Source organism: Heterodontus francisci, chromosome 4, assembly GCF_036365525.1.
Source record: "Heterodontus francisci isolate sHetFra1 chromosome 4, sHetFra1.hap1, whole genome shotgun sequence".
NCBI classification, from domain to species: domain Eukaryota; kingdom Metazoa; phylum Chordata; class Chondrichthyes; order Heterodontiformes; family Heterodontidae; genus Heterodontus; species Heterodontus francisci.
Window position 1 is genome coordinate 137294889 of NC_090374.1, and position 25949 is coordinate 137320837.

General features: G+C 44.2%; 1 protein-coding gene across 1 annotated transcript in view; it reads right to left on the reverse strand.

Annotated features, from left to right (window-relative positions):
* LOC137369264 (histone-arginine methyltransferase CARM1-like) overlaps window positions 1–24856 on the reverse strand; it is a 110946-nt gene extending 86090 nt beyond the window's left edge. Inside the window, exon 1 of the mRNA XM_068030213.1 lies at window positions 24611–24856. Coding sequence (XP_067886314.1) covers window positions 24611–24767 — 157 coding nt within the window. The 5' untranslated portion in view covers window positions 24768–24856. The remainder of the gene's footprint in view (window positions 1–24610) is intronic.
* Between the last annotated feature and the right edge of the window lie 1093 nt (window positions 24857–25949).

A 25949-nucleotide genomic window follows, 5' to 3' on the forward strand; every position in this document is an offset into this window, starting at 1 on the left:
TAAAAGTTGTTGTTGTTGGCAAGTTACTACAGTGCATCTTGTAGATGGTACACACTGCAGCAACGCTATTGCGGAAGATGCAGAGAGTGAACGTTTATGATGGTGGATAGGGTGTCGATCAAGTGGACTGCTTTGTCCTGGATGGTATTGAGCTTTTTGACTGTTGTTGGAGTTGCAATCATCTAGGCAAGTAGATAATATTCCATCACACTCCTGACTCATGACCTATGCTTTGTAGATAGTGGAACGACTTTGGGAAGTCAGGAAGAATTCCTGACTCACTGCAGAATTCCTAGCCTCTGGCTTGCTGTTTTAGCCCAATATTTATGTGGCGTGTCCAGTTAAGATTCTGGTCAACAGTGATGCCCAGGATATTGGAAATGAGAACGCAAGTGAATGTCAAGCTGAGGTGTTTGGACTCGCTTGTTGGAGATGGTCATTGCTTGGCGCTTGTGTTGTGAAAATGTTACTTGCGACTTATCAGCCCAAGCCTGAATGTTGTCCAGGTTTTGCTGCTTGCAAGCACAGACTGCTTCATTATCCGTTACGAATGCAACTGAATGCTGTGCAATCATTAGTGAACATCCCAACTTCTGACCTTATGATGGAGAGGAAATCACTAACATGGACCTGAAGATGGTTGGGCCTAGGACACGGCCCAGGGGAACTCCTGCAGCAATGTCCTGGAGCTGAGATGATTGGTCTCCAACAACCACAAACTTCTTCCTTTGTGCTAGGTATAATTCCAGACAGTGGAAAGTTTTCCCCCGATTCCCATTGACTTCAATTGTACTGGGGTTCCTTGATACCACACTAGGTCCATTGCTGCCTTGATATCAAGGGCAGAAACTCTCACCTCACCTTTAGAATTCAGCTCTTTTGTTCATGTTTGCACCAAGGCTGTAATGAGGTCTAGAGCCGAGTGGGCCGGGCAGAACCCAAACTGAGCAGGTTATTGGTGAGTAAGTGCTACTTGAAAGCACTATTGACAACACCTTCCATCACTGCGCTGATGTTTGGGAGTAGACTGATGGGGCGGTAATTGACCAGAGTGGATTTCTCCTGATTTTTGTGGACAGGGCATACTTGGGCAATTTTCCACTTTGTCAGGTAGATGCCAGTGTTGTAGCTGCACTGGAACAGCTTGGCTAGAGGCGCAGCTAATTCTGAAGCATTAGGCTTCAGCACAACATCCGGGATTTTATTGGGACCCATAGCCTTTGCAGGATCCACTGCGCTCAGCCATTTCTTGAGATCACATGGATTGAGTCAAATTGGCTGAAGACTGGGCAAGGCTAGAATGCGTAATTAGTACTTTGTATCAGTTCTTACTAAGGAAGGGGAATGACAAAATATCGGTAGAAGCAGGGAGTGTAGAGGCAATGGATAGGGTAAAAATCAAGAGTGAGGAGGCACTGGAAAGGCTGGCTAAGCTTCGGGTAGATAAGTCACCTGGTCTGATGGTTTGCATCCCAGGTTGCTAAGGGAAGTGGGAGTGGAAATAGAACAAAGAACAAAGATAATTACAGCACAGGAACAGGCCCTTCGGCCCTCCAAGCCTGCGCCGATCCAGATCCTCTCTCTAAACATGTCGCCTATTTTCTAAGGTTCTGTATCTCTTTGCTTCCTGCCCATTCATGTATCTGTCTAGATACATCTTAAAAGACGCCATCGTGCCAGCATCTACCACCTCCGCTGGCAACGCGTTCCAGGCACCCACCACCCTCTGCGTAAAGAACTTTCCACGCATATCCCCCCTAAACTTTTCCCCTTTCACTTTGAACTCGTGTCCTCTAGTAATTGAATCCCCCACTCTGGGAAAAAGCCTCTTGCTATCCACCCTGTTTATACCTCTCATGATTTTGTACACCTCAATCAGGTCCCCCCTCAACCTCCGTCTTTCTAATGAAAATAATCCTAATCTACCCAACCTCTCTTCATAGCTAGCGCCCTCCATACCAGGCAACATCCTGGTGAACCTCCTCTGCACCCTCTCCAAAGCATCCACATCCTTTTGGTAATGTGGCGACCAGAACTGTACGCAGTATTCCAAATGTGGCCGAACCAAAGTCCTATACAACTGCAACATGACCTGCCAACTCTTGTACTCAATACCCCATCCGATGAAGGAAAGCATGCCGTATGCCTTCCTGACCACTCTATTTACCTGCGTTGCCACCTTCAGGGAACAGTGGACCTGAACACCCAAATCTCTCTGTACATCAATTTTCCCCAGGACTTTTCCATTTACTGTATAGCGGAAAATAGCGGAAGGGCTTGACATAATCTTCTGATCTTCCTTAGATACCGGGGAGGTGCCAGAGGATTGGAGAGTGGCAAATGTGACACCCAAGAAAGGGTGTAAGGACAGTCCTAGTAACTACAGGCTAATTAGTTTAACATCGGTGTTGGGTAAGATTTTAGAACAATAATCAAGGGGGAAAAAAATCAACAGGCACCTGGAAAGTTAATTAAGGATAGCCAGCACGGATTTGTAAAAGGCTGATCATGCTTGACTAATCTAACTGAGTTTTTTTGATGAAGTAACAGAGAAGGTTGATGAAGGGAATGCGGTGGATGTTGTCTATATGCATTTTTAAGAAAGCGTTTGATAAAGTGCCACATAAAAGGCTGGTTAACAAAATTGAGGCTCATGGAATAGGAGGGTCAGTGTTCAATTGGTTAAAAAAAATTGGCTCAAGGACAGAAAACAGCGAGTCGTAGTAAATGGTTGTTTTTCAGACTGGAGGATGGTAGACCGTGATATTCCCCAAGGGTCAGTGCTCAGACCACACTTTTGTTGCTATATATAAATGACTTGGATTTTGGAATACAGAGTAGAATTTCAAAATTTGCCAATGACACCAAACTTTGAGAAGTGGCAAACAGTGAGGATGATACAAACCACCTGCAACAGGACATAGATAGGCTAGCAGAATGGGAAGACAAGAGGCATATGAAAATTCACACTGACAAGTGTGAGGTGATGCATTTTGGCAGCAAGGCTAGGGTGAGGCAAAAGAGACTTAATGGCACAGTTCTAAAGAGTCTGCAGGAACAGAGGGACCTGGAAGTGCATGTGCATCAATCTTTGAAGGTGGCAGGACATATTGAGACAGTGGTTAACAAAGCATATGGGGTCTTAGGGTTCATAAATAGAGGCATAGAGTACAAAAGCAGGGAAGTTATGTTGAGCCTTTATAAAACTCTGGTTAGGCCCCAACTGGAGTATTGCATTAAGTTCTGGTTACCACACTTTAGGAAGGATATGAGGGTCCTTGAGAGGTATAAAGGTGATTTACCAGAATGATTGCAGGGATGGAGGATTATAGTTACAAGGTTAAGTTGGAAAAGCTGGGGTTATTCTCCCTGGAGCAAAGGAGATTGAGGGGAGATTTGATAGCAGTGTACAAGATTACAACAAGCTTAGATAAGTTAGACAAGGAATAACTTCTCATTAACTGATGGTATAAGGACTAGGGGGACACAGATTGAAGGTTTTGGGCAAGAGATGCAGGGGGAATGTGAGGAAGAACTTTTGTATGCAGCGAGTGGTAATGACCTGGAACGTGTTGCCCACCAGGGTGGCGGTAGCGGAGACAATCAATGATTTCAAAAGGAAATTGGATGGCCACTTGAAGGAAATAAACTTGCAGGGCCAAGGGGATTGAGCGTGGGAGTGGGACGGACCAGAATGCTCCATGGACAGCTGGCATGGATTCGATGGGCTGAATAGCCTCCTTCTATGCCATAAGTGACTCTATGAGGTGCAACTCTATGAGATGCAACTGGTTTCTGTGATAGTGGGGACCTCAGGAGGAGGCTGAGATGAATCATCCACTCAGCACTTCTGGTTGAAGTTTCAGCCTTCTCTTTTGCACTTACGTGCTTGTCTTCGCCATCATTCAGGATGGCGATATTCATGGAGCCTCCTCCTCCCATTAGCTCTTTAGTTGCCCACCACTATTCACAGCTGGATTTGACTGTTGTTTGGGAAAAAATCACTTAACTTTGTCTGGAACATATTGCTTCCGGTTGTTAACATGCATGTAGTCCTGTGTTGTAGCTTCACCAGGCTGCCATCTCATTTTTAGGTATGCTTGGTGCTGTTCCTAACATGCTCTTTGATACCCTTCATTCAATCAAAGATGGCACTGTGGCTTGATGGTAATGGGAGCGAGGGATATGCTGGGCCACAGAGTTACAGATTGTGAGGGTGCCCTGATGGCAAGGATAGGAAGTTGTCTCCACAGGACTGTGCAATGGTCATTTCTACCAATACTGGCATGGACAGATTAATCTACAACAGGTAGATTGATGACAGCCTGGTCAATTAGGTTTTTCCCATGTGTTGGTTCTCTCACTACCTGCCGCAGGCCCAGTTATGTCCTTTAGGACTCAGCCAGCAGTGGTGCTACTGAGCCACTCTTGACGATGGGCATTGTAGTCCTCCTCCCACAGTACATTCTGTGCCCTTGCTACCTTTAGTGCTTCTTCAATTGGTGTTCAACATGCAGGAATACTAATTCATCAGCTGAGGGAGGTTGATAGGTGGTAATCAGTAGATGATAATCAGCAGGAGGTTTCCTTGCCCATGTTTGACCTGATGCCATGAGATTTCATGGGATCTTGAATCAATGTTGAGGCCTCCTGGAGCTATTATCACCACTGACTGTATACCACTGTACTGATGGGACATGACACTCCCAGGGAGGGTGATGGAGGAGTCTGGGGCATTGGCTGAAAGGTATGATTCTGTGAATATGACTATGTGCAGCTGCTGCTTGACTAGTCTGTGAGACAGCTCTCCCAATCTTGGCACAAGTCCCCAGATGTTGGGAGGAGGATGTTTTCAGGGTCGACTGGGCTCATGACCACATAGTCCGTCTGGTTTCATTCTTACTGAAGTTAAAGATGGCAGTTTTGATACAACTGAATAGCTTGCTAGATTATTTGAGAAAACAGGTAATGGGCAACCACATTGCTGTGGGTCTGGAGTCACGTAGAGGCCAGACTGGGTAAGGACGACAGGTTTCCTCTCTAAGGAACATTAGTGAACCAGGTGGGTTTATAAGACATCATGGTCACCATTACTGATACTAGCCTTTTATTCCAGATTTAATTCATTAACTGAATTTAAATGACTCTAGCTGCTGTGATGGGATCTGAAGTCATGTCTCTGAATCGTTAGTCCAGGCCTCTGGGTTACTAGTCCAGTAACATAACCACTATGCTACCATACACATAATAAAGCCAATAATATGAAAGTAAAATACTACGGATGCTGGAAATCTGAAATAAAACAGGAAGTGCTGGAAATACTTAGCAGGTCTGCATTTGCGGAGAGAGAAAGTGTTAATATTTCAGGTCTGTGACTTTTCATCAGAACACATCAGAACACACTAACAAATCCAACATGGAATTCAAGAGAAACTTCTTTATCCAGAGAGCGGTTAGAATGCTACCACATTGATGCATTTAGGGCAAAATTAGATTAACATATGAGGGAGAAAGGAATAGGTTATGCTGATAGGGGTAGATGAAGAGGAATGGGAGGAGACTCGTGTGGCTTATAAACACTGACACGGAGCAGTTGGGCCGAGTGGCCTGTTTCTGTGCTGTACATCCTACGTAATTCTATGAAATTAAATGATTCCTGATGCTTACCAATTTCACCGTTAGACAAGTGACAGCAGTATACAACTCTTACAGAATAGTTTCATTTATCTACAGGTAAAGGCCACCTCATTTCACCTGGGATTAATATAATCAAGCCTGTTCTCACTTCACTACAGATGGTATTACCCTCCTTAGCCACTTTAGAGGATGTAGGTAACAGTGACCCAGCTTGGCAGGCCTGTTGATTTTTCTATTTCTGTGGGGCATGCCTTGTCCGTGCTCAGTACTATTCCTGCCACCTCGACTGCAATCAGGAACTAGCTGCATGGAGAAATTACCATGTAAGGCCTAGCAACTTACAAAACACACAATGCAGCAGCATGCTATGACAGTAATATCCTGCATCTGTAGCATGCCCTGTTTTTCGGCTGCAGTTATACTTTACTATTGGCCTGAGACTGCAAACTGTAGATTGCAACCAGCAATATTCATTCTACAGTGCAGCTTGCCTGGTTTGAAAACTGTACTCTCCAAACACATCAATTATATATGTCATCCACATTCACTTATGTCAATAGATTACATTGAAAGAACCTTTAAACTTCCTGCCCATCATTATGAGAGGTGGTTTTCTTTCATTGAATTTTCATTGCAAACCTCACAGATTATCTGACTGATAACTGAACAGAGCCTACCTGGTGGTCCTTATGTTACCTAAGTTACAGGCATCGCACAGCTACCCAGAACAGTATTACAGCTGTGTGTTTCCTTTGCTGTCTTTAACACATGACAAATTACTGAGAGAATCAGGCTAACAAACAATGGTGCAAGAGTTCAACAGCCTGTGTCACAATCTATTCATCATTAATATGCCTCTAGTACAGTGTGATTTGCTGCTTATCATCTGTTTTTCCCTCTAGATTCACCACACTGAGGCCAAAGCCCTCCACATTATAGTAAAGAGGCACTGCCCCACCAACGTTTTTTCAAAAACAAAACTCAAGTAACTGGTGGAATTTTCATGCAATTAATTTAATTTTTTCACAAGTTACATAAGTTAACCTTTAAAAACAAGGTACTGAATATATCATATCGGGCAAGTCTAATATTTTATTTTGAACACCGTAACAGTAGGTAAAGGATACAAACCTACAGATTTTAATTGCACTGAAGCAGTTCTGAGGGAGCTGCAGCAAAGTATAAGCTTGATAAAGTCCAGGGTCACATTAAAGACAACAGGACACACTGAGAAAGGACTGAGTTTGTGGGGATAACTTGACAGGACCAGTAAACATTGGAAGTAGAAGAAAAGACTACACACACATCGTAGATTTCAACTCCGTTTAACAAGACAAAAAAAAGGCCAAATTCACTAGTCTCACAATGGAGTCACTTTAGTTGCTACTTGAAGATCCTATGTAAAATATGGTAGACAATGTAGTATTCACCACATTGCTATAAATCCAGAGCACAAAACTCCACAATTTAGCACAGGATTACCCTTCCCATTCAGAAACAGGTGGTATGGAAAACAAAGTAATTCACAGTGGTGTGACTAAGTCAATCTAAGGGAGAAAATTCTTCCTGGCAATAATTTTAGTGAAAAGGTCAGCCTGAGTAAAAAAACAAAGGCAGGAGAAATTAGAATTAATGGACAGAAAATCATGTGGTGTCTGCTAACATCCACACTTAAATTCTGGTATGTAAAGTTCCACATTGGGAGCACAATTATGTAAGTCTGCTCAAGACTTTTACTCCACAGTTGGCTTCTCTTTATCTGACCTGAGAGTGCTCGATTCTGACAATGAGACCCCGACACTGGAAAGTGTTTCTTTTACTGCCACTGGTATCACTCAACTTAACAACGTGAAAGATTCACTGAAATAAAATAGCAGAACTGACATCTGAATTTGAACTATTCTATACTGCTTAAATCTTCCCAATCAGAGCTAGCATTTAACAAGATTTTTTATCTATTTTGAATCCAGGACTTTTCATCAAGCATAGTTTTATGATCTAGACAGCCGGGCTCCTGACTGGTCTTCAATTTCCCGGACTGGGCCAGAATTTGCAAGCTGTCTCGGTCTGGCAGAAACTAACAGTGGCAGAATATCTCAAAGGGAAGGCTGAGCTCTGAAGGAAAGTATATCAGATTAGCTTGAATACAAGCTCAGATGAAATATTTGGAATAGAAATGGTAGGTATCAGTGTTCTTAAAATGGAATTTAGAAATATGGGATTTCTGAAACAGGTAGCCTCATAGTTGATAAATTTACTTTAATGGTTTAACCGTCTTTAAGTTCAACTGTCAGTACATATTTCATTAGAAGCTGCACTGAATTCCTAATAATTCACGAGCTTAAGTCAGTTGGTAACAATGGACTGCATTTTGAGGCCTTCCACCTGCCAGAAATGGGGCAGTGGAGAGCTGGAAATGGCATGGAAGTACTTACCGCCCTGTTCCTGTTGTTGAATTGGCTATCTGCATCTTGCTGGGGTCCTCCAAATAGGCAGCCAGAGGCACAGAAATCTAGGCTTGTGGAGTCCTATAGGTTCCCAATGATGTTTTAGGCCTGAACTAGCAGAGCCCTGTATTAGGTGATGGCTGGCGGAAGAGGAGGCAACAGGTAAATTGCCTTATACTTTTGTAGATCCAGGACAAGCAGGAGTGCTCACCTGAACTCCACAAAACCAGCCTGGGTCATTGCCACACTGGCTTCCCCGCTTCCAGAGATCAAAATGGGCCTATCTCCCACTGGAACTCCCAGGAGGTCAGCCAGCGCATTCACTCAAGTGGCTGCCCAAAGTCCACTTGGTGGTGGTGGGATATACTCCAATGCCACCTTGTGAGATAAGATTGTGTGGCTTCTAGCCCTACTCTACGACTTAAGCACATAATCTAGGCTGACTGTCAAACACAGTACTGAGCGAACCATTCCATGATACTATTTGAAAACGATCAGAAAGTCCTCCACAGCAACATTCTTCCTTCAACCAAAATCACCAAAACCAATCGCACACTGTTAGTGGGTCCATAGTGTGTGAAAAATGTTCTGCTGCATTTGTCTACATAACAACAGTGACTGCATTTCAAATTAATTCACTGTACGTGAAGTATTTTTAGATGTTTAAGAGAGATATTAGAAGGTGCTAGTTAGATGCAAGCCTGTCAGTATATGTACTCACTGCCAGTCTTCATTCAGATTCTTAGCCATCAGAACGAAAAATTCAAAGTTACTTTTGCGCTACAGTTTGGTATATCAACAGATCTTTGCACTAGGTGAAAGCAAAATGTGACATCATCTGGGTGGGCTCAAGGTGAAAATAGATTGTACACTTTCCTGCCATAGTGACCAAATACAAAACTGCTGCCAATAATCTCATTCCACCATGAAAGGAAAATGATCAACAAGAAAGATTATCCACCTCAAAGTCAATCAAACATCATTTTGATTACATTCAGATGCCACAGTTACCCTTGGGCCACATTCCTCAGACCAAATAAAGTGAGTCTACTATCCATGAACGAGTTTGTAAAATGCAGCTTCCATTGTAATTGGAATCAGATTTGTCTCAGTTCACTTCTAATGAAAGAATCACAGTACAGCCTGGTTTTACATTTAAATTGTTAACGATTTCTCTCCATGGATCTCACAAAACAGTTTCCTTTTAAAGCATCATAATAAATTCTCGTCACAAATTTTAGCACATTTTCTGCACATTTTATTCTACATTTTTGGCAAAACTATCAAAGATAGCAATATTGGGCATTAATTGTCAAATGAATTTGCACTTATTTTTATCCATCTTCCTTTCAATTCTCAGCAATTTCATCTTCTGCATTTTTGACCTTGTCTTTCCCCAACAGCACCCCGCCCCCGCCTCCTCCCAAGCTCTCAATCATTCTTCTTCTTTGGCCTCCTTGTCTCGAGAGATAATGGGTAAGCGCCTGGAGGTGGTCAGTGATGTGTGGAGCATCGCCTGGAGTGGCTATAAAGGCCAATTCTAGAATGACAGACTCTTCCACAGGCGCTGCAGATAAAATTGGTTGTCGGGGTTGTTACACAGTTGGCTCTCTCCTTGCGCTTCTGTCTTTTTTCCTGCCAACTGCTAAGTCTCTTCGACTCGCCACACTTTCTATGGTAACATTTATAGTTAAAGGACTGTTCAACTGCTTTATTGTCATGTGAATGATGCTACTGTAAACAAATGGAAAAGCAGTCCCAGGAAGATTCAAGCTAATTGGCACAGACAATGTAAAAACTACAGTGAATTGGCAAGATCTCTGGTAATTATTCCCAAGAAACTTATTTCCAGGATTTTCACCTACATATCAATAAGTGGTACTTTTTGACATTCTTCTCAATAAAACCATTTTACTGTGTTGCGACCAGGTGAGAAAGAGGTACAGGGTTCCCTCTCAGCCTTCACCTGGTCTTACTGTAACAGGGTTTAATTTTAAACACACTGTTTTTAACTCCCCCTTGGTGAATCTTTGTTCACCGCTTTCCAATTATAAGGCAAAGAAACAGCACAAACAGGCTTTTGTGAAATTTTATTAAACTTAAACTCTAATTTGGTTGACGACTACGGATACAAGACGCACCCACGATAGCATGCATACGCGATACACATGCAAATAAAGACAGAAAAGAGAAGAAAAATAAAGTGGAAAAGTTTGAGGCAATATCTGAACAGTTTTTGTTGCGGTTCTTCAAGCTCACTGTAGAGTCCTTGATTGTAGGTAGATCTTGCTTTTCGTTGCGGCCCAGCATTCTTCTTAAATCTTGTTCGTTGTCGGAGACTTTTCTCTCTTGGGGTTCATGTGTCTTCAGTGGATTCAGAGGCTTGTGAGAAAGAGATGGGAGTAGACAGGAGAGATCTTCTCAGTCACGGAGCAAACAGATATTCTCCGTTCAAACTGTTTATACAATTCAGAAAAACCCAGGTTGCCAAACAGGTTAGTCATGCGACTAACTGGTCTGACCAAATCTTTGGATTGTATCACCTTAGCAGTCTGTGGAATGCTCCGCTTATACACAATACCTGGTGATCAAGGGTTGAATGTGTCAGGGAATGGTCCTTTGACCTTCCAATCACCATCTGTTAATATGCAAATGTCTTTTCCAGCCACGGCTGATTTGTTTAACAAGTCCTTTCTTCACTCCAGTAACAGTTTAATAACAATGCTCATGACAAAATTAATGTGCCTCATTCTTTGCAGGTGTGGGCCTAGCATGACAGTTTAAAAACAGAAAACACAATAGCGACTGTGGATAAGTGAGAGTTAAATTTATGGGAAAAGACGTACCAGTTCACTCATGAATGTCATTTTTCTGAGATTCCTCATCCACACAAGAAACTGGCCAATCACATCCTATCCACAGTGTGCTCCATGAAAGGAGCAGTTTCCCAACAGTATTCAGAGTCCAAACGTTACAGTTTTCCACAGAGGAATATCAGCAATAATTGTCCTATCCTTGTTGGTCCACTGCACTTGGCAGGGATAGTTTCCAGATGATCTGGTATTCAGTTTGTGACCTTGACCATGTTGGATTTTAGTATTGCCAGATGGTCACTGAGAAGAGCTAAGCAATCCCATAATCAACCGATCAGATCTAAACTCTGCAGTCCTGTCACATCCAGCCATGAATGGTGGTGGGCAATTAAAGAACAAACTGGAGGAGTTGGCTCCACAAATATCCCCATTCTAAGTGATGGGGGAGCCCAGCACATCAGTGCGAAAGATAAGGCTGAAGCATTTGCAACAATCTTCAGCCAGCTGTGCCAAGTTGATGATCCATCTAGGCCTCCTCCTGAGGTCCCCAGCATCACAGATGTCAGACTTCAGCCAATTCAATTCACTCCGCATGATATGAAGAAATGACTGAAGGCACTGGATACTGCAAAGATTATGGGCCCTGACAATACTTCGGTAATAGTACTGAAGACCTGTGCTCCAGAACTTGCCACGCCCCGAGCCAAGCTGTTCCAGTACAGCTACAACTCTGGCATCTACCTGGCAATATGGAAAATTGCCCAGGTATGTCCTGTACACAAAAAGCAGGACAAATCCAACCCAGCCAATTACCGTCCCATCAGTCTACTCTCAATCATCAGTAAAGTGATGGAAGGTGTCATCGACAGTGCAATCAAGCGGCACTTGCTTAGCAATAATCTGCTCAGTGATGCTCAGTTTGGGTTCCGCCAGGGCCACTCAGCTCCTGACCTCATTACAGCCTTGGTTCAAACATGGACAAAAGAGCTGAACTCAAGAGGTGAGGTGAGAGTGACTCCTCTTGACATCAAGGCAGCATTTGACCGAGTATGGCATCAAGGAGCCCTAGCAAAACTGGAGTCAATGGGAATGAGGGGGAAAACTCTCCACTGGTTGGAGTCATACCTAGCGCAAAGAAAGATGGTTGTGGTTGTTGGGGGTCAATCATCTCAGCTCCAGGACATCACTGCAGGAGTTCCTCAGGATAGTGTCCTAGGCCCAAACATCTTCAGCTGCATCATCAATGACCTTCCTTCAATTATAAGGTCAGAAGTGGGGATGTCCGCTGATGATTGCACAATGTTCAGCACCATTCGTGACTCCTCAGATACTGAAGCAGACCGTGGAGAAATGCAGCAAGACCTGGACAATATCGAGGCTTGGGCTGATAAGTGACAAGTAACATTCGTGCCACACAAGTGCCAGGCAATGACCATCTCCAACAAGAGAGAGTCTAACCATCTCCCCTTGACATTCAACAGCATTACCATCGCTGAATTCCCCACTATCAACATCCTAGGGGTTACCATTGACCAGAAACTAAACTGGAGTAGCCATATAAATACCGTGGCTACAAAAGCAGGTCAGAGGCTAGGAATCCTGAGGCGAGTAACTCACCTCCTGACTCCCCAAAGCCTGTCCATCATCTACAAGGCACAAGTCAGGAGTGTGATGGAATACTCTCCACTTGCCTGAATGGGTGCAGCTCCAAAAACACTCAAGAAGCTCGAAACCATCCAGGACAAAGCAGCCCGCTTGATTGGCACCCCATCCACAAACATTCACTCCCTCCACCACCGACACACAGTGGCAGCAGTGTGTACCATCTACAAGATGCACTGCAGCAACGCACCAAGGCTCCTTAAACAGCACCTTCCAAACCTGCGACCTCTACCAACTAGAAGGACAAGGGCAGCAAATACATGGGAACACCACCATCTGCAAGTTCCCCTCCAAGTCACACACCATCCTGACTTGGAACTATATCACCATTCCTTCACTGTCGCTGGGTCTAAATCTTGGAAATCCCTTCCGAACAGCACTGCGGATGTACCTACCCCACATGGACTGCAGCGGTTCAAGATGGCAGCTCACCACCACCACCACCTTCTCAACGGCAATTGGGATGGGCAATAAATGCTGGCCCAGCCAGCGATGCCCACATCCCATGAATGAATAAAAAAGAGCTCCCGGGGATGACTAATGCACAGCAAAAACGAAGTAGAATTTGCAGCACAGTAGCATATCATCCATGGTTACTGATCTTTATTCTTCACACAAGCCTCCTTCCACCCTACTGCATAGTTCTACACACCCATCATTCCTGTTGTTTTGCTGATACAATGTGTGTTGACATAATACCACCTCCATAGCATTTAATGAAAGACCTGTACTTACATACTATTATCTACTATTTATTTAAAATGAAACAACCATACCAGTCGAAACAAAATCGACACAACTGGAACATTCAAAATGGAGAAGTGATTATGGTTAGCTTTTGTCTTGTTTGAGTTAGAATTGGATCTGCTAATCTGCTCACTTATATAGCGCCGTTCATGACCACTGGATGTCCCTGTTCTAGAAGGAAGTGGGGAAGACATTTTGCACAATAAGGACCAGATAATCTGTTTTAGTGATGTTGATTAAGAGATAAATACTGGCCAGGACACCAAGGAGAACACCCCTGCTCTTCTTTGAAACAGTACCAGAGGATCCTTTCAGTCCACCTGAGAAGGCATTTGTGGCCTTGAAAGACAGCATCTCTGACAGTGCAGCACTCCTTCACTACTGCACAGAAGTGTCAGTCTAGATTTTGTGTCAAATTTCTGGAGTGGAATTTGAACTAATGATCTTCTGACTCAGAGGCGAGGTTGCTATTAGCTGAGCCACAGTTGACACCAGTCTGAGAGTGAGGCAATTTGAAAGCGATTCCTCAAAAACACAAAGCAAGGTGTATGGGGAATTTTATTCTCTTTGTCTTGATGGCTCCTGAATCTTGTGTCTCACTGAATTCTTATCATTGTAACACCAGAGAAATGGTGTCTGCTGCTGAAGAATACAACCCTGCTAGTGCCTCAATACTTGTGCATTTAGGAAATAAACCACAAAGAAAAAGTGCCTCAACAAGACTATGTATAAAATATAATTCAATATTTAATCGTCATCGCCACTCTTTGTAAATCTACTGATGTCATTATAAAGAACAGCTAGTTTCATTTGTTACTCTCTGTGTGAAGTGATTCATTTTGGAAGGTCGAATTTGAATGCAGAATACAGGCTTAAAGACAGGATTCTTGGTAGTGTGGAGGAACAGAGGGATCTTGGGGTCCATATCCATAGATCGCTCAAAGTTGCCACCCAAGTTGATAGGGTTGTTAAGAAGGTGTATGGTGTGTTGACTTTCATTAACAGGGGGATTGAGTTTAAGAGCCGCGAGGTTATGCTGCAGCTCTATAAGGCCCTGGTTCGACCACACTTGGAATATTGTGTTCAGTTCTGGTCGCCTCATTATAGGAAGGATGTGGAAGCTTTAGAGAGGGTGCAGAGGAGATTTACCAGGATGCTGCCTGGACTGGAGGGCATGTCTTACGAAGGAAGATTGAGGGAGCTAGGGCTTTTCTCATTGGAGCGAAGAAGGATGAGAGGTGACTTGATAGAGGGGTACAAGATGATGAGAGGCATAGATAGAGTGGATAGCCAGAGACTTTTTCCCAGGGTGGAAAGGGCTATCACCAGGGGGCATAATTTTAAGGTGATTGGAGGAAGGTTTCGGGGAGATGTCAGAAGTTAGTTCTTTACACAGAGAGTGGTGGGTGCGTGGAATGCGCTGACAGCGGTGGTGGTAGACGCAGATATTTTAGGGACATTTAAGCGACTCTTGGATAGGTACATGGATGATAGTAGAATGAAAGGTAGGTAGTTAGTTTGATCTTAGAGTAGGTTAAAGGTTCGGCACAACATCGGGGGCCGAAGGGCCTGTACTGTGCTGTACTGTTCTATGTTCTATCTTACTCAGTTGTGGAGAACTGTGCCCCAGTAGGATCATATTTGAACAATGCACACGAAATTGAAAGAAAGCTCAATCAACCCTCTATGATCACCACAGGGACTTTAACTCCCTCAAACTCGTTATACTGAATCCTAGAGGTTGCATCACCATCACCTGCAGTAAAAAAAGAGAGAACACACAAAAACAGGTATATGATCCTAGATACCCACTGCATGGACACACTCCACCACCCAAAAGGTTGAAGTCCAGGAAGAACTTTGCCTCTGAAAATCTGTTACCCCAAAATACCACTGTGGAAGGCTTCACAATAATAAAGGAAGTACTGTTGAGCTTGGAGAAACTGGTTCCTTCATAACAACTCCCTCCAGACACTGACTTCAACTAAAAACACCAGCGTACCCAAATCAAGCAAGAGATAGGCTCGTAAAGACTGGTAACATCCTGTACTGAATCACAGAACCACAGAATTGTTACTGTGCAGAAGGAGGCCTTTCGGCCCATCATGTCCGCACCGGCTCTCCGAAAGAGCAATTCACTTAGTGCCATTCCCCCGCCTTCTTCCCGTAACCCTGTACATCCTTCCTTTTCAAGAAATTTTCAAGGAATTCATACGGCATTGATTACTTACATTAGTAAAAGTAATTACCAAATTAGCAGATCCAATTCTAACTCAAACAAGACAAAAGCTAACCATAATCACTGCTCCATTTTGAATGTTCTAGTTGTGTCAATTTTGTTTTGACTGATATGGTTGTTTCATTTTAAATAAATGTGGGCGGCAAAGTGGCGCAGTGGTTAGCACTGCAGCCTCACAGTTCTAAGGACCCGGGTTCGATTCTGGGTACTGCCTGTGCGGAGTTTGCAAGTTCTCCCTGTGTCTGCGTGGGTTTCCTCCGGGTGCTCCGGTTTCCTCCCACAAGCCAAAAGACTTGCAGGTTGGTAGGTAAATTGGCCATAATAAATTGCCCCTCGTATAGGTAGGTGGTAGGGAAATATAGGGACAGGTGGGGATGTGGTAGGAATATGGGATTAGTGTAGGATTAGTATAAATGGGTGGTTGATGGTCGGCACAGACTCGGTGGGCTGAAGGGCCTGTTTCAGTGCTGTATCTCTAAACTAAACTAAACTAAATAGTAGATAACAGTTTCTTTGCCAGTCATCAGGATCCCAAAATTTGTTGCCAAGTTCTCCAAGCACGGCGGCTAAACAAGCAATAAATGGCTACTTTCACCTCCACGGTGCTGGCAAATGCTAGAAACACAGCGTAAACTAATTTACATTGTGCTGTTTGGGCAGTGATTTGTTCACTGGTTTTGCGGTCATATCTGTAGGCCAGAGGTTAATAAAATCATAACTGTCAACCCATCTCTCATCATCTGAAATTATATTGACATGATCCTGATCTTATGAAAAATAATTTTAATAGCTGGTTAAATGATACCAACTATTTGAACATCAAATGAAAATCTGATGTTATCAACTTTATGTAAACAGCTTCATTGTGCACTACTCACCACAAGAGCATAGATAAATGAAGGGAAACTAACTATCCATGTATCAGATACTGCCCTTGCTGGCTGATCATAGGTATAAATTCTGAAGGAGTCTGATACAGGATAGGAACAGGAGTAGGCCATTCAGCTCCTCGAGTCTGTCCCGCCATTCCATTAGTTCATGGCCAATTTGTATCTTAATTCTACCTGCCCACCTTGGTTCCATAGCCTTTAATACCCTTTCCTAATAAAAGTGCATCATTCTCCATTTCACATTTTTCAATTGCCCCCCAAAAATAGATATTTTTTGGTGGGGGGGGGGTGGGGGGAGAGTGGTGACAGGAAAAAAAGAGTTTCAGTTTCCACTATTCTTTGTTTAAAGAAGGGTTTCCAGACTCCTGAACAGCCTAGCACTGATTTTAAGGCTTTTCTCACTTGACTGACACTCCCCCAAAGGAAATAGATCCTCTCTTAAACATCTCAATTAGATCATCCTTTAATCTTCTATACTCAAGGGAATATAAAGCCTCGCTATGCAAACTGTGCTCATAATATAACCTTTATTGCCCAGGTATCATTCTGGTGTATCTGCACTGCACCCTCTCCAACACCAATACATCCTTCCTGAGATGTATGCCTAGAACTGAATGCAGTACTCTAAGTGGGGTCTAACTGGTGTTTTATGCAACTGTAACATAACTTCCACCCCTTTGTATTCAAGTCCCCTTAAAATAAAGGCCAACATTTCAGCAGCCTTTTAACTTACTTTTTGTAGCTCTCCACTAGCTTTTAGTGAGTTCTGTACTTTGACTCCTAAATCTCTGCTCCTCCACAGTTCCTAGCCTTACACCATTTAGAAAAAACTTTGATCCATCTTTCTTATGTCCAAAATGGATGACTTCAAACATCCCCATGTTGAACTTTATTCCCCACAATTTTACCCACTCACATAATCTATCAATGTCCCTTTGCAACTTTCTGCTCCAATCTACACTATTTACTGTGTCACCTAACTTGGGGCAGTACTTTATTCACCCACTGCCGCTCCCAGCGGTGGGCGAAAAAATTGGCGGCCCGCGTGCCGCCATGCCACCGCACCCATGTTAATGACCTGGTTAGCTCGCCCCCCTCAATCACGTGGAGGGGGTGGGCTCTCCAACACCGGCAATGGCATTAGCTGCCTGTGTGCAGGCGTGGCGCCATTTTAAAAGGGCAGCCGGCTAGTTTAAAATTTTAAAGTGATAGCCCCCCACTGCTCTGATCATAAACTGCTGCCCCTTTCCCACCCCCTCAATAACAATAAAATTAAGTATTTACCCTGTCCCCCCAAAACAATTACCTTTCAAACATGACCTTCGCCCGCAAAGAACTGAACCAAGTGCACAGGTCACCCCCTTCCCATCATCCCTGACACTAATGTTACGACTAGGTGAGGCAGGGTCCCCCCGCGGCCTTTTCTTGGTTTGGCCGTAACAGGGTTTAAATTTTAAAAACAGAATGTTTTTAGCTTCCCCCCCAGTGAGTCCTTGCTCACTGTTCTCTAATTGTAATTGCAAAGAAATCAACCAGACAGGTTTTCTCAGATTTAAACAAGAAAGGTATAAGTTTATTAACCTTAAAACTCTAACTCAGTTAAACTACTAAGAATACTCGCCATGACCACGCTAGCATGCATATGCGATAAACACACACACAAATAGAGACAGAGGAAGAGAAAGAATTAAGGGGGAAAGGCTTTAAGTAATAGATGGAGTTCAGTTACTGGTTTTGTGTTGGATGTAAAGTCTTTGATTGAAGTTAAGTCATGCAGTTCTCGTTATGGCTCAGTGCACACTTTCAAACTTGTTTAGCTGGTACCAGAAGCCTGCAGGACTCTTCTGTCTTGAAGCTTGAGTTACTTCTGTGGGTCCCTGGAACTTTACGTGAGACAGACAGAGAGAGGGAGTTCCCTCTTCTTGAAGTTCAATTGCAGTCTCTTCCAAATCTGTGCGTGTCGGGCACAATTCAAAAAAACCCAGGTTGGCCAGCATGAGATAGCTCCTTGTTTGGAGCTGTCTCGCCTGTGAGATTTGTAGATTCCTCCAAGCTTACCAGGCACTCTCAGTGGGGGTTGGCGGGGGGCGCACTGAAATGGGCGGCACAGTGGCGCAGTGATTAGCACCGCAGCCTCACAGTTCCAGGGACCCGGGTTCGATTCTGGGTACTGCCTGTGCGGAGTTTGCAAGTTCTCCCTGTGACCGCGCGGGTTTTCGCCGGGTGCTCCGGTTTCCTCCCACAGCCGAAGACTTGCAGGAGATGGGGCAATTTACAATGGCCAATTTACCTTAGTGTAGGTAGGTGGTAGGGAATATGGGATTACTGTAGGGTTAGTATAAATGGGTGGTTGTTGGTCGGCACAGACTCAGTGGGCCGAAGGGCCTGTTTCAGTGCTGTATCTCTAAATAAATAAATAAATAATAAATAATAAAAAAACGCTGGCTCAATGTCTCTTGATCATCACTATTGACAAAACCCATCTGGCTAATTGGATCAGAGAGTGCTCCCATTATCTCTCCATGCAACTGTCCTTTAGAATGCAAATGTGCGGACATGTGTTCAGCCACAGTTCTATGGTCTTTTTAAAACAAGTTATGTTCAAGGTCCAGCAGGCGTTCAAATAATAATGTTCCATATAACGAAATTAATAGGTCTCATTTTGGAAGATGTGGTTTCCGTCACACTAATGATGAAAGTTTGACCTCATTCGCCCCCTTGCCCCCTGCACTAAAAATCTCTCGTTTCCCCCCTTCCCCACCACTGTGGCACCTGCTTTCCCCAGACAGGAAAATGAAAGTTCATTAGTATTGGCCACCACTCAGAGATCACAGCCCAACGATAAGCTTGGAGGTAAGTTTATTTAAATGTATGTTTTTAATTAATTTACATATGTAAATCTGGGTCCCGTCACCCAGCGGCCCGGGGGTGGGGTGGCCACATGGGGCCTCGTCACCGCCGGGAAGATCAGCCCTGGCCCTCCCGGTGTCGGGCTCTGCTGCAGGCTGCTGCCAGAACGATCTTCTGGCTCCTCCCGCCATGGAGCCCAATGTCAGGAGCTCTGTAAAATCCCGGCCTCAGTGTCATCAGAAAACTTGGATATACGGGTCTTCCACCCTCTGTAAACTTGAGCTCATCCAAAACTCTTCTGCCCTTATCCTAACTCACACCAAGTTCCATTCACATATCACCCTGTGCTTGCTGATGTATATTGGCTCCTGGTCTGGCAATGCCTCAATTTTAAAATGCTCATCTTTGTATTCAAATCCCCCAATGTCCTCACCGCTCCCTATCTCTGAAACCTCCTCCAGCCCTACAACCTTCAGAGATATCTACACTCCTCCAATTCTGGCCTCTTATGCATTTCCAACTTCCATCACTTCACTGTGGCTGAGGAACCAATGACATCGATAGAAGTACATTTTAGGTCTTGCAGAGTTTTCAAGTTAGGCAGGAGATTGATAAGCAAGACTGCAAAGGTGGTAATGCTGCCTACTAGACAGGTTTAGGAAAGGAAGATTAACATGTGCCTGTAAGCTGGTGTAGGAGGGAAGGGCTCACAGTCATGGAACACTGGAGCAAGTTCTGGAACAAAGAAGGGCTATGCCTTTCACCTAAACTGAAGCACGGGTGTCTGATACACCTGGCACACTGCCAAGATTGTGCAGTGTAAAAAAGCAGTGGGGAAGGAACTAAACAATTCTGTTAGGGGAAGGGGGAGGGGAATTTCTAGCTTTGAAATTACAGAGGGAGAGCAGGATTAATAAAGCTGTTAAAATTGAATCTGAAGATCTTGCTGAAAGAGATTCTTGTTCCTCCCAAAGATACACATCGGAGGCCTTTGAATAAAAGAATGTTTGTGATGGATCATCGAGGCTGCATTTGATTTATTCCATGGAGGTACCTTTCAACTTTATTAATAGATATCATGAGGGAGTTCAGCTAAAATAATATTTTCTCACAATTTGAATTGTTATGTCACTGAATTTTATTTGTGACTACACCAGAGTATTTTTGTTAAGTAAAATGCACTTCAATTTCACAGGGTGCTTTTACTGAGTTTTGAGATCCTTTTGGGTGTAATTGTCAGTTACTAAAGCAGCTTCTGTTATTTTTCTCTGCATTTTTTTCACGCAGAAGATCAGCAAAATAATGATCTGGAATTGACCCTTGGAACTTCCATAACCACTATATATAACAAATCACAATAATGTAAATAAAGATTTGCATTTATATAGCACCTCATCACATTTCTCAGGGACACCCCTAAGTGTTTCATGTACAATGACAGGAAGGGAAAATAAGCAACATGTGTATTCCATGAATGGCATTGAAAGAGCTGAGGAAGAAGTTGACAGAGAAGTGGGAGTCAAGGCAGACTTGATGTTAAACATGTCCAACCAATGCAGAGCAGCGATTAACCAAGTCAGCATAATGTTGAGCAATGTAGCCAAAACAGTAGAATACAAGTTAGAGAAAACATGATTAATTCAAACAGCGTTCTGGTCAGACTGCACCTTGAGTACTGCCTTAAGTTCTCGTTGCTGAGACAAGCATTGGAAGCACTGCAGAGAAGAGACACAAGGCTATTCCCTAGTATCAAAGGTCAAAGTTATAAGGAAAGTCTGAAAAAACTTGGTAAACTATCCCTCCTCATCCTTCTTGACCTGTCTGCAGCCTTTGACAAGGCTGGCCCCACCTGGTTCCATTCCTATCTATCCAGTCGTAGTCAGAGAATCACCTGCAATGGCTCACTTCCTGTTCCTGCACGGTTACCTCTAGAGTCCCTCAAGGATCCGTCCTCGGTCTCCTCCTACTTCTCATCTACATGCAACATTATCCAAAAACACAACCTCGCGTTCCAACTATAGGATGATGACACCCAGCTCTAACTCACCACCACCTCTCTCAACCCCTCCACTGCCCCTGATTTGTCACGTTGCTTGTCTGAAATTTGGATAAGCAGAGGTTTCCTCCAATTAAATATTGGGAAAACCAAAGCCATTGACTTTGGCCCCTGCCACAGACTCCGTTGCCTAGCAACCAAGTCCAGCCCTCTCCCTGACCACAGTCTGAGGTTGAACCAGACTGTTCGAAATCGAATATTTGACCCTGAGCTGAGCTTCCAACCCCATATCCACTGCAGCACCAAAACTGCCTGCTTCTACTTCTGTGACATCGTTTGACTCTGATTCTGCCCTAGCTAATTTGCTGCTGAAACCTTCATCTATGCCTTTGTTACCTCAAGACTATTCCAATGCTCTCCTGGTTGGCCTCTGTAACCTTAAGCTCAACCAAAACACTGCTGTCTGTATTCGGAGTTGAGTGTGACTGCCCTTGACATCAAGGCAGCATTTGACCAAGTATGACATCAAGGAGCCCTAGCAAAACTGGAGTCAATGGGAATCGGGGGAAAACTCCCCACTGGTTGAAGTCATATTTAGCACAAAGGAAGGTGGTTGTGGTTGTTGGAGGTCAATTTTCTCAGCCCCAGGACATCACTGCAGGAGTTCCTCAGGGTAGTATCCTAGGCCCAAACATCTTCAGCTGCTTCATCAATGACCTTCCCTCCATCATAAGGTCAGAAGTGGGGTTGTTCGTTGATGATTGCACTGTGTTCAGTACCATTCACAACTCCTCAGATACTGAGGCAGTCCGTGCCCACATGCAGCGAGACCTAGACAACATCCAGGCTTGGGCTGATAAGTGGCAAGTAACATTCGCACCACACAAGTGCCAGGCAATGACCATCTCAAACAAGAGAGAATCTAACCAGCTCCTCTTGACATTCAATGGCACTACCATTGCTGAATCCCCCACTATCAACATCCTGGGATTACCATTGACCAGAAACTGAACTGGAGTAGCCACATAAATACTGTGGCTACAAGAGCAGGTCAGAGGCTAGGAATCCTGTGGCGAATAACTCACCTCCTGACTCCCCAAAGCCTGTCCACCATCTACAAGGCACAAGTCAGGAGTATGATGGAATACTGTGCACTTGCCTGGATGGTGCAGTTCGAACAACACTCAAGCAACTCGACACCATCCAGGCCAAAGCCACTTGACTGGCACCCCATCCACCAACTTCAACATTCACTTCCTCCACCACCGATGCGCAATGGCAGCAGTGTGTACCAGATATAAGATGCACTGCAGCAACTCACCAAGGCTCCTTCAAGAGTACCTTCCAAACCCACGACCTCAACTACCTAGAAGTACAAGGGCAGCAGATGCATGGGAACACTACCAACTGCATGTTCTGTTCCAAGCCACACACCATCCTGACAGGGAAAAATATTGCTGCTCTTTCACTGTCACTGGATCAAAATCCTGCATCTCCCTCCTAACAGCACTATGGGAGTACCCGCACCAAATGGACTACAGCAGTTCAGGAAGGCGGTTCACGACAAGGGCAATTAGGGATGGGCAATAAATGCTGGTCTTGCCAGCGACGCTCACATCCCATTAAAGAATAAAAAAAAGACTCACAGCAAGTCCCATTCATACATCACCCATGCTCACTAATCTACACTGGCTCTGGGACTGGTAACACCTCGATTTTATAATTCTCATCCTGATTTACAAATGCTTCCATGACCTCAACCCTCTCTATCTCTGTAACCTCCTCCAGCCATACCAATTCTCCAAGATTGCTGTGCTCCTCCAATGCTGGCCTCTTGAACATTCCCGATTTTTAATTGCCAGCAATACCTTTAGCTGCCAAGGCCCTAACTTCTGGAATTCCCTCTCTAAACCTCTCCACGTCGCTCTCTCTTCCTTTAAGAGGCTCCTTAAAACTGATCTCTTTGGTCACCTGCCCTAAAATCTCTTTATGTGTCAAATTTTGTTTGATAATGCTCCTATTAAGTGTATTAGGATGTTTTAATACTTTACAAATGTGCTATATAAATGCAAGATGCTTTTTTCAGCCAAGAAAGGTGGTGTCTGGGAGTCAGTCTTCTTGAGTTTTCTAAGATAGTTAATGCTATGAAAAAGGACAATCCAGAACACTACTTTAAATTAAATGTGAGAGCGTAGGACAAGGGGACACACGTTCAAATCAGTAAGAGTTACATTTAGGATCAATATCATCAGGAAATTTTTCTTTACAAACGCTTGGAATGTACTTCCACACAATAGCAGAGGCAAAACCCCTGAAATCATTTAGGAAATAATTGGATGCTGTAATGGGAGGAGATGGAGGTGATGGGGCAGGGTTTCTGGATATATAAAGGTGGGATATATAGATGTCCTCATCCTTAATTATCGTGAGATCTTGTGAGTATTTTGAAAATATAGTGACTTTGCGTTAGTATACTGGAAACCCCTCCAAGCTACTACTTGGTTGGAATTATACTGCCACTTCACAATGATACCAAGTGGTTTCAGATGACCATCCACCTTCTTGAACTGCTGCAGTCTGTGTCAATTACAGTTTTTCATAGCAGTTTTTGATACAACTGAGTGGCCACTTCAGAGGCAACTACATTGCTATGTGTGTGGAGTCACATACAGGCCAGACTGGGTAAGCACAGCAGGTTTCCTCCCCTCAAGGAACTAGTTGGGTTTTACAACAATCCAGTAATTTCATGGTCACCGTTACTAATGTTTTATTCTAGATTTATTTAATTAACAGAACTCAAGTTCCCTAACTGCTGTGGTGGGATTTGAACTCAAGTCTCAGGAATATTACTCTAGTAACATATCACTATGCTACCATACAAATGATAACTGTGTAACTCGATTGTCAGGTTCCAGTCAGATTCCTAACTGCATTACAGTTGGGGTATTAGATTGCCTCCAGTAATCCAGTCTGAATTTATACCATTGTAGCATGACTTCAGCCTGGTGTGATCAGTTAATCCATTGGGTAATGTGGGAACTTTCTAAACTCCATAACGAGTCCCTTTTAATGTGAGCATAAAACAGATTCTCCCTGTACTCTCTATTCTAGAGTTAAGGAAATAGCAATGGAGTGAGCAGAGCTCTGTGTATGGATGAAAGGCTGCACCACAGTCTTGGTCAGAATGAGTTTAGTCTGCACTGGAACCCGGGCCTACGGTGTCACATTGGGAAGTGCAGTGTTACTGCTGCCCTGCCATTCAAATTGAACCAGTCTCATGGCCAGGTCAGTCTCGCAGCATCTCGGCGCTCAGCTAAAACTAAACTTACCGTCAATCAGACGCAGGTCCGCTCCTTCCTCCTCCGCTTTCACTTCCAGCTTAAGCGGCTGTTGACTCTCGAGCGAGTTGGAGAACTGGAATCCTCCCATCTGATCCTCCTTGACAAAGAGCATCGAGACACTGTGCTCCTGCACCGAGGTGGCCATCAGCAGAGAGAAACGCACAAAGACGGATCGGCGCAACCAGCCAACCTGAGCGCGATCAAAACAAGACTGTGCTCGGGAAGCCTGGACATCTTCCGTCCCCTGCTGGCAGAACCGGTGTCCTGAAGCGGCCCGAATGCAGCAGCAGCTCCCTGGGGGACCAGCTCCCTGCATCTCTCTCACTGGCACAGCTTGGGGGGCAACATCTTTCACCCAGTCAACACAGTATATTAGATGGACAACCCCAGGTCTGCAAAAGCAACAAGCCTTTTACAACAAATTAAAGATAGCTTTTAAAAAATCCTAACAAGTAATAGATAGGGGGAACAGATTCACAGTCAATGGGCTGAACTTAGTGGAGTGGAGGCGTGGGGAAAAATAGTGATGGATGCACTCTCCTGGAAACCCGACGTTGTGATGTCAGTTCTGGATTTTGTCAGCAGCAGGAAAGGTCCAAGGCAGCATTGGCATCCCGAACTGACTGCGCTGTAATTTAAACTGCTGACGAGCTAGCAGTAATACATTTGCATTAAAGTGATTGCAATTTTATGCGGGGTTTTAAATTTAGTCAAAGGCGCACGGGGATCATGTGCCTTCTGATCCCCGGCCATTTAAAGGTGGTGGTAGCAAGGCGAGGCCTCAGTTATGCTGCGGGAAGACAGCCATGGTGAGCAGTGGATAAAGGGAAGCGGACGCCATTGTCGGCCTGCAGTGCTGGGCACTCTGCACGGTTGGGCTCATTGTAGGGTGCAAGGATCCGGTGGGTTATAGCTTGGGTGCATGGGTTCAGTGGGCACAGTATTGGGTGCTGGGCTCTCTGCAGGAGTGGGCACTGAGGGACATTAGTGCATATTCTGAGGCACCAGAGGCTCGTCATCAGCTGTGGGCTCAGTAGAGGCTTGTTCATCCACAGTCCTCTGACTGTCAGAGGCCTTGGCTGGAAATACTCAGCAGGTCAGGCAGCATCTGTGGGGAAACAGGGTTCCAGTGTTCTAATGGAAGATCATTCCACTTGAAACATTAACTCTGTGTTTCTCGCTCCACAGATGCTACCAGACTTGCTGAGTATTTCCAGCATTTTCTGTTTTTATTTTAATGTTTATACTTATGATCATTCGGGTTGTCAACTCTGGTTGGACTGGGTTTGATCTCATGACATTTGAAACGGAGAGAAAGACCAAACCC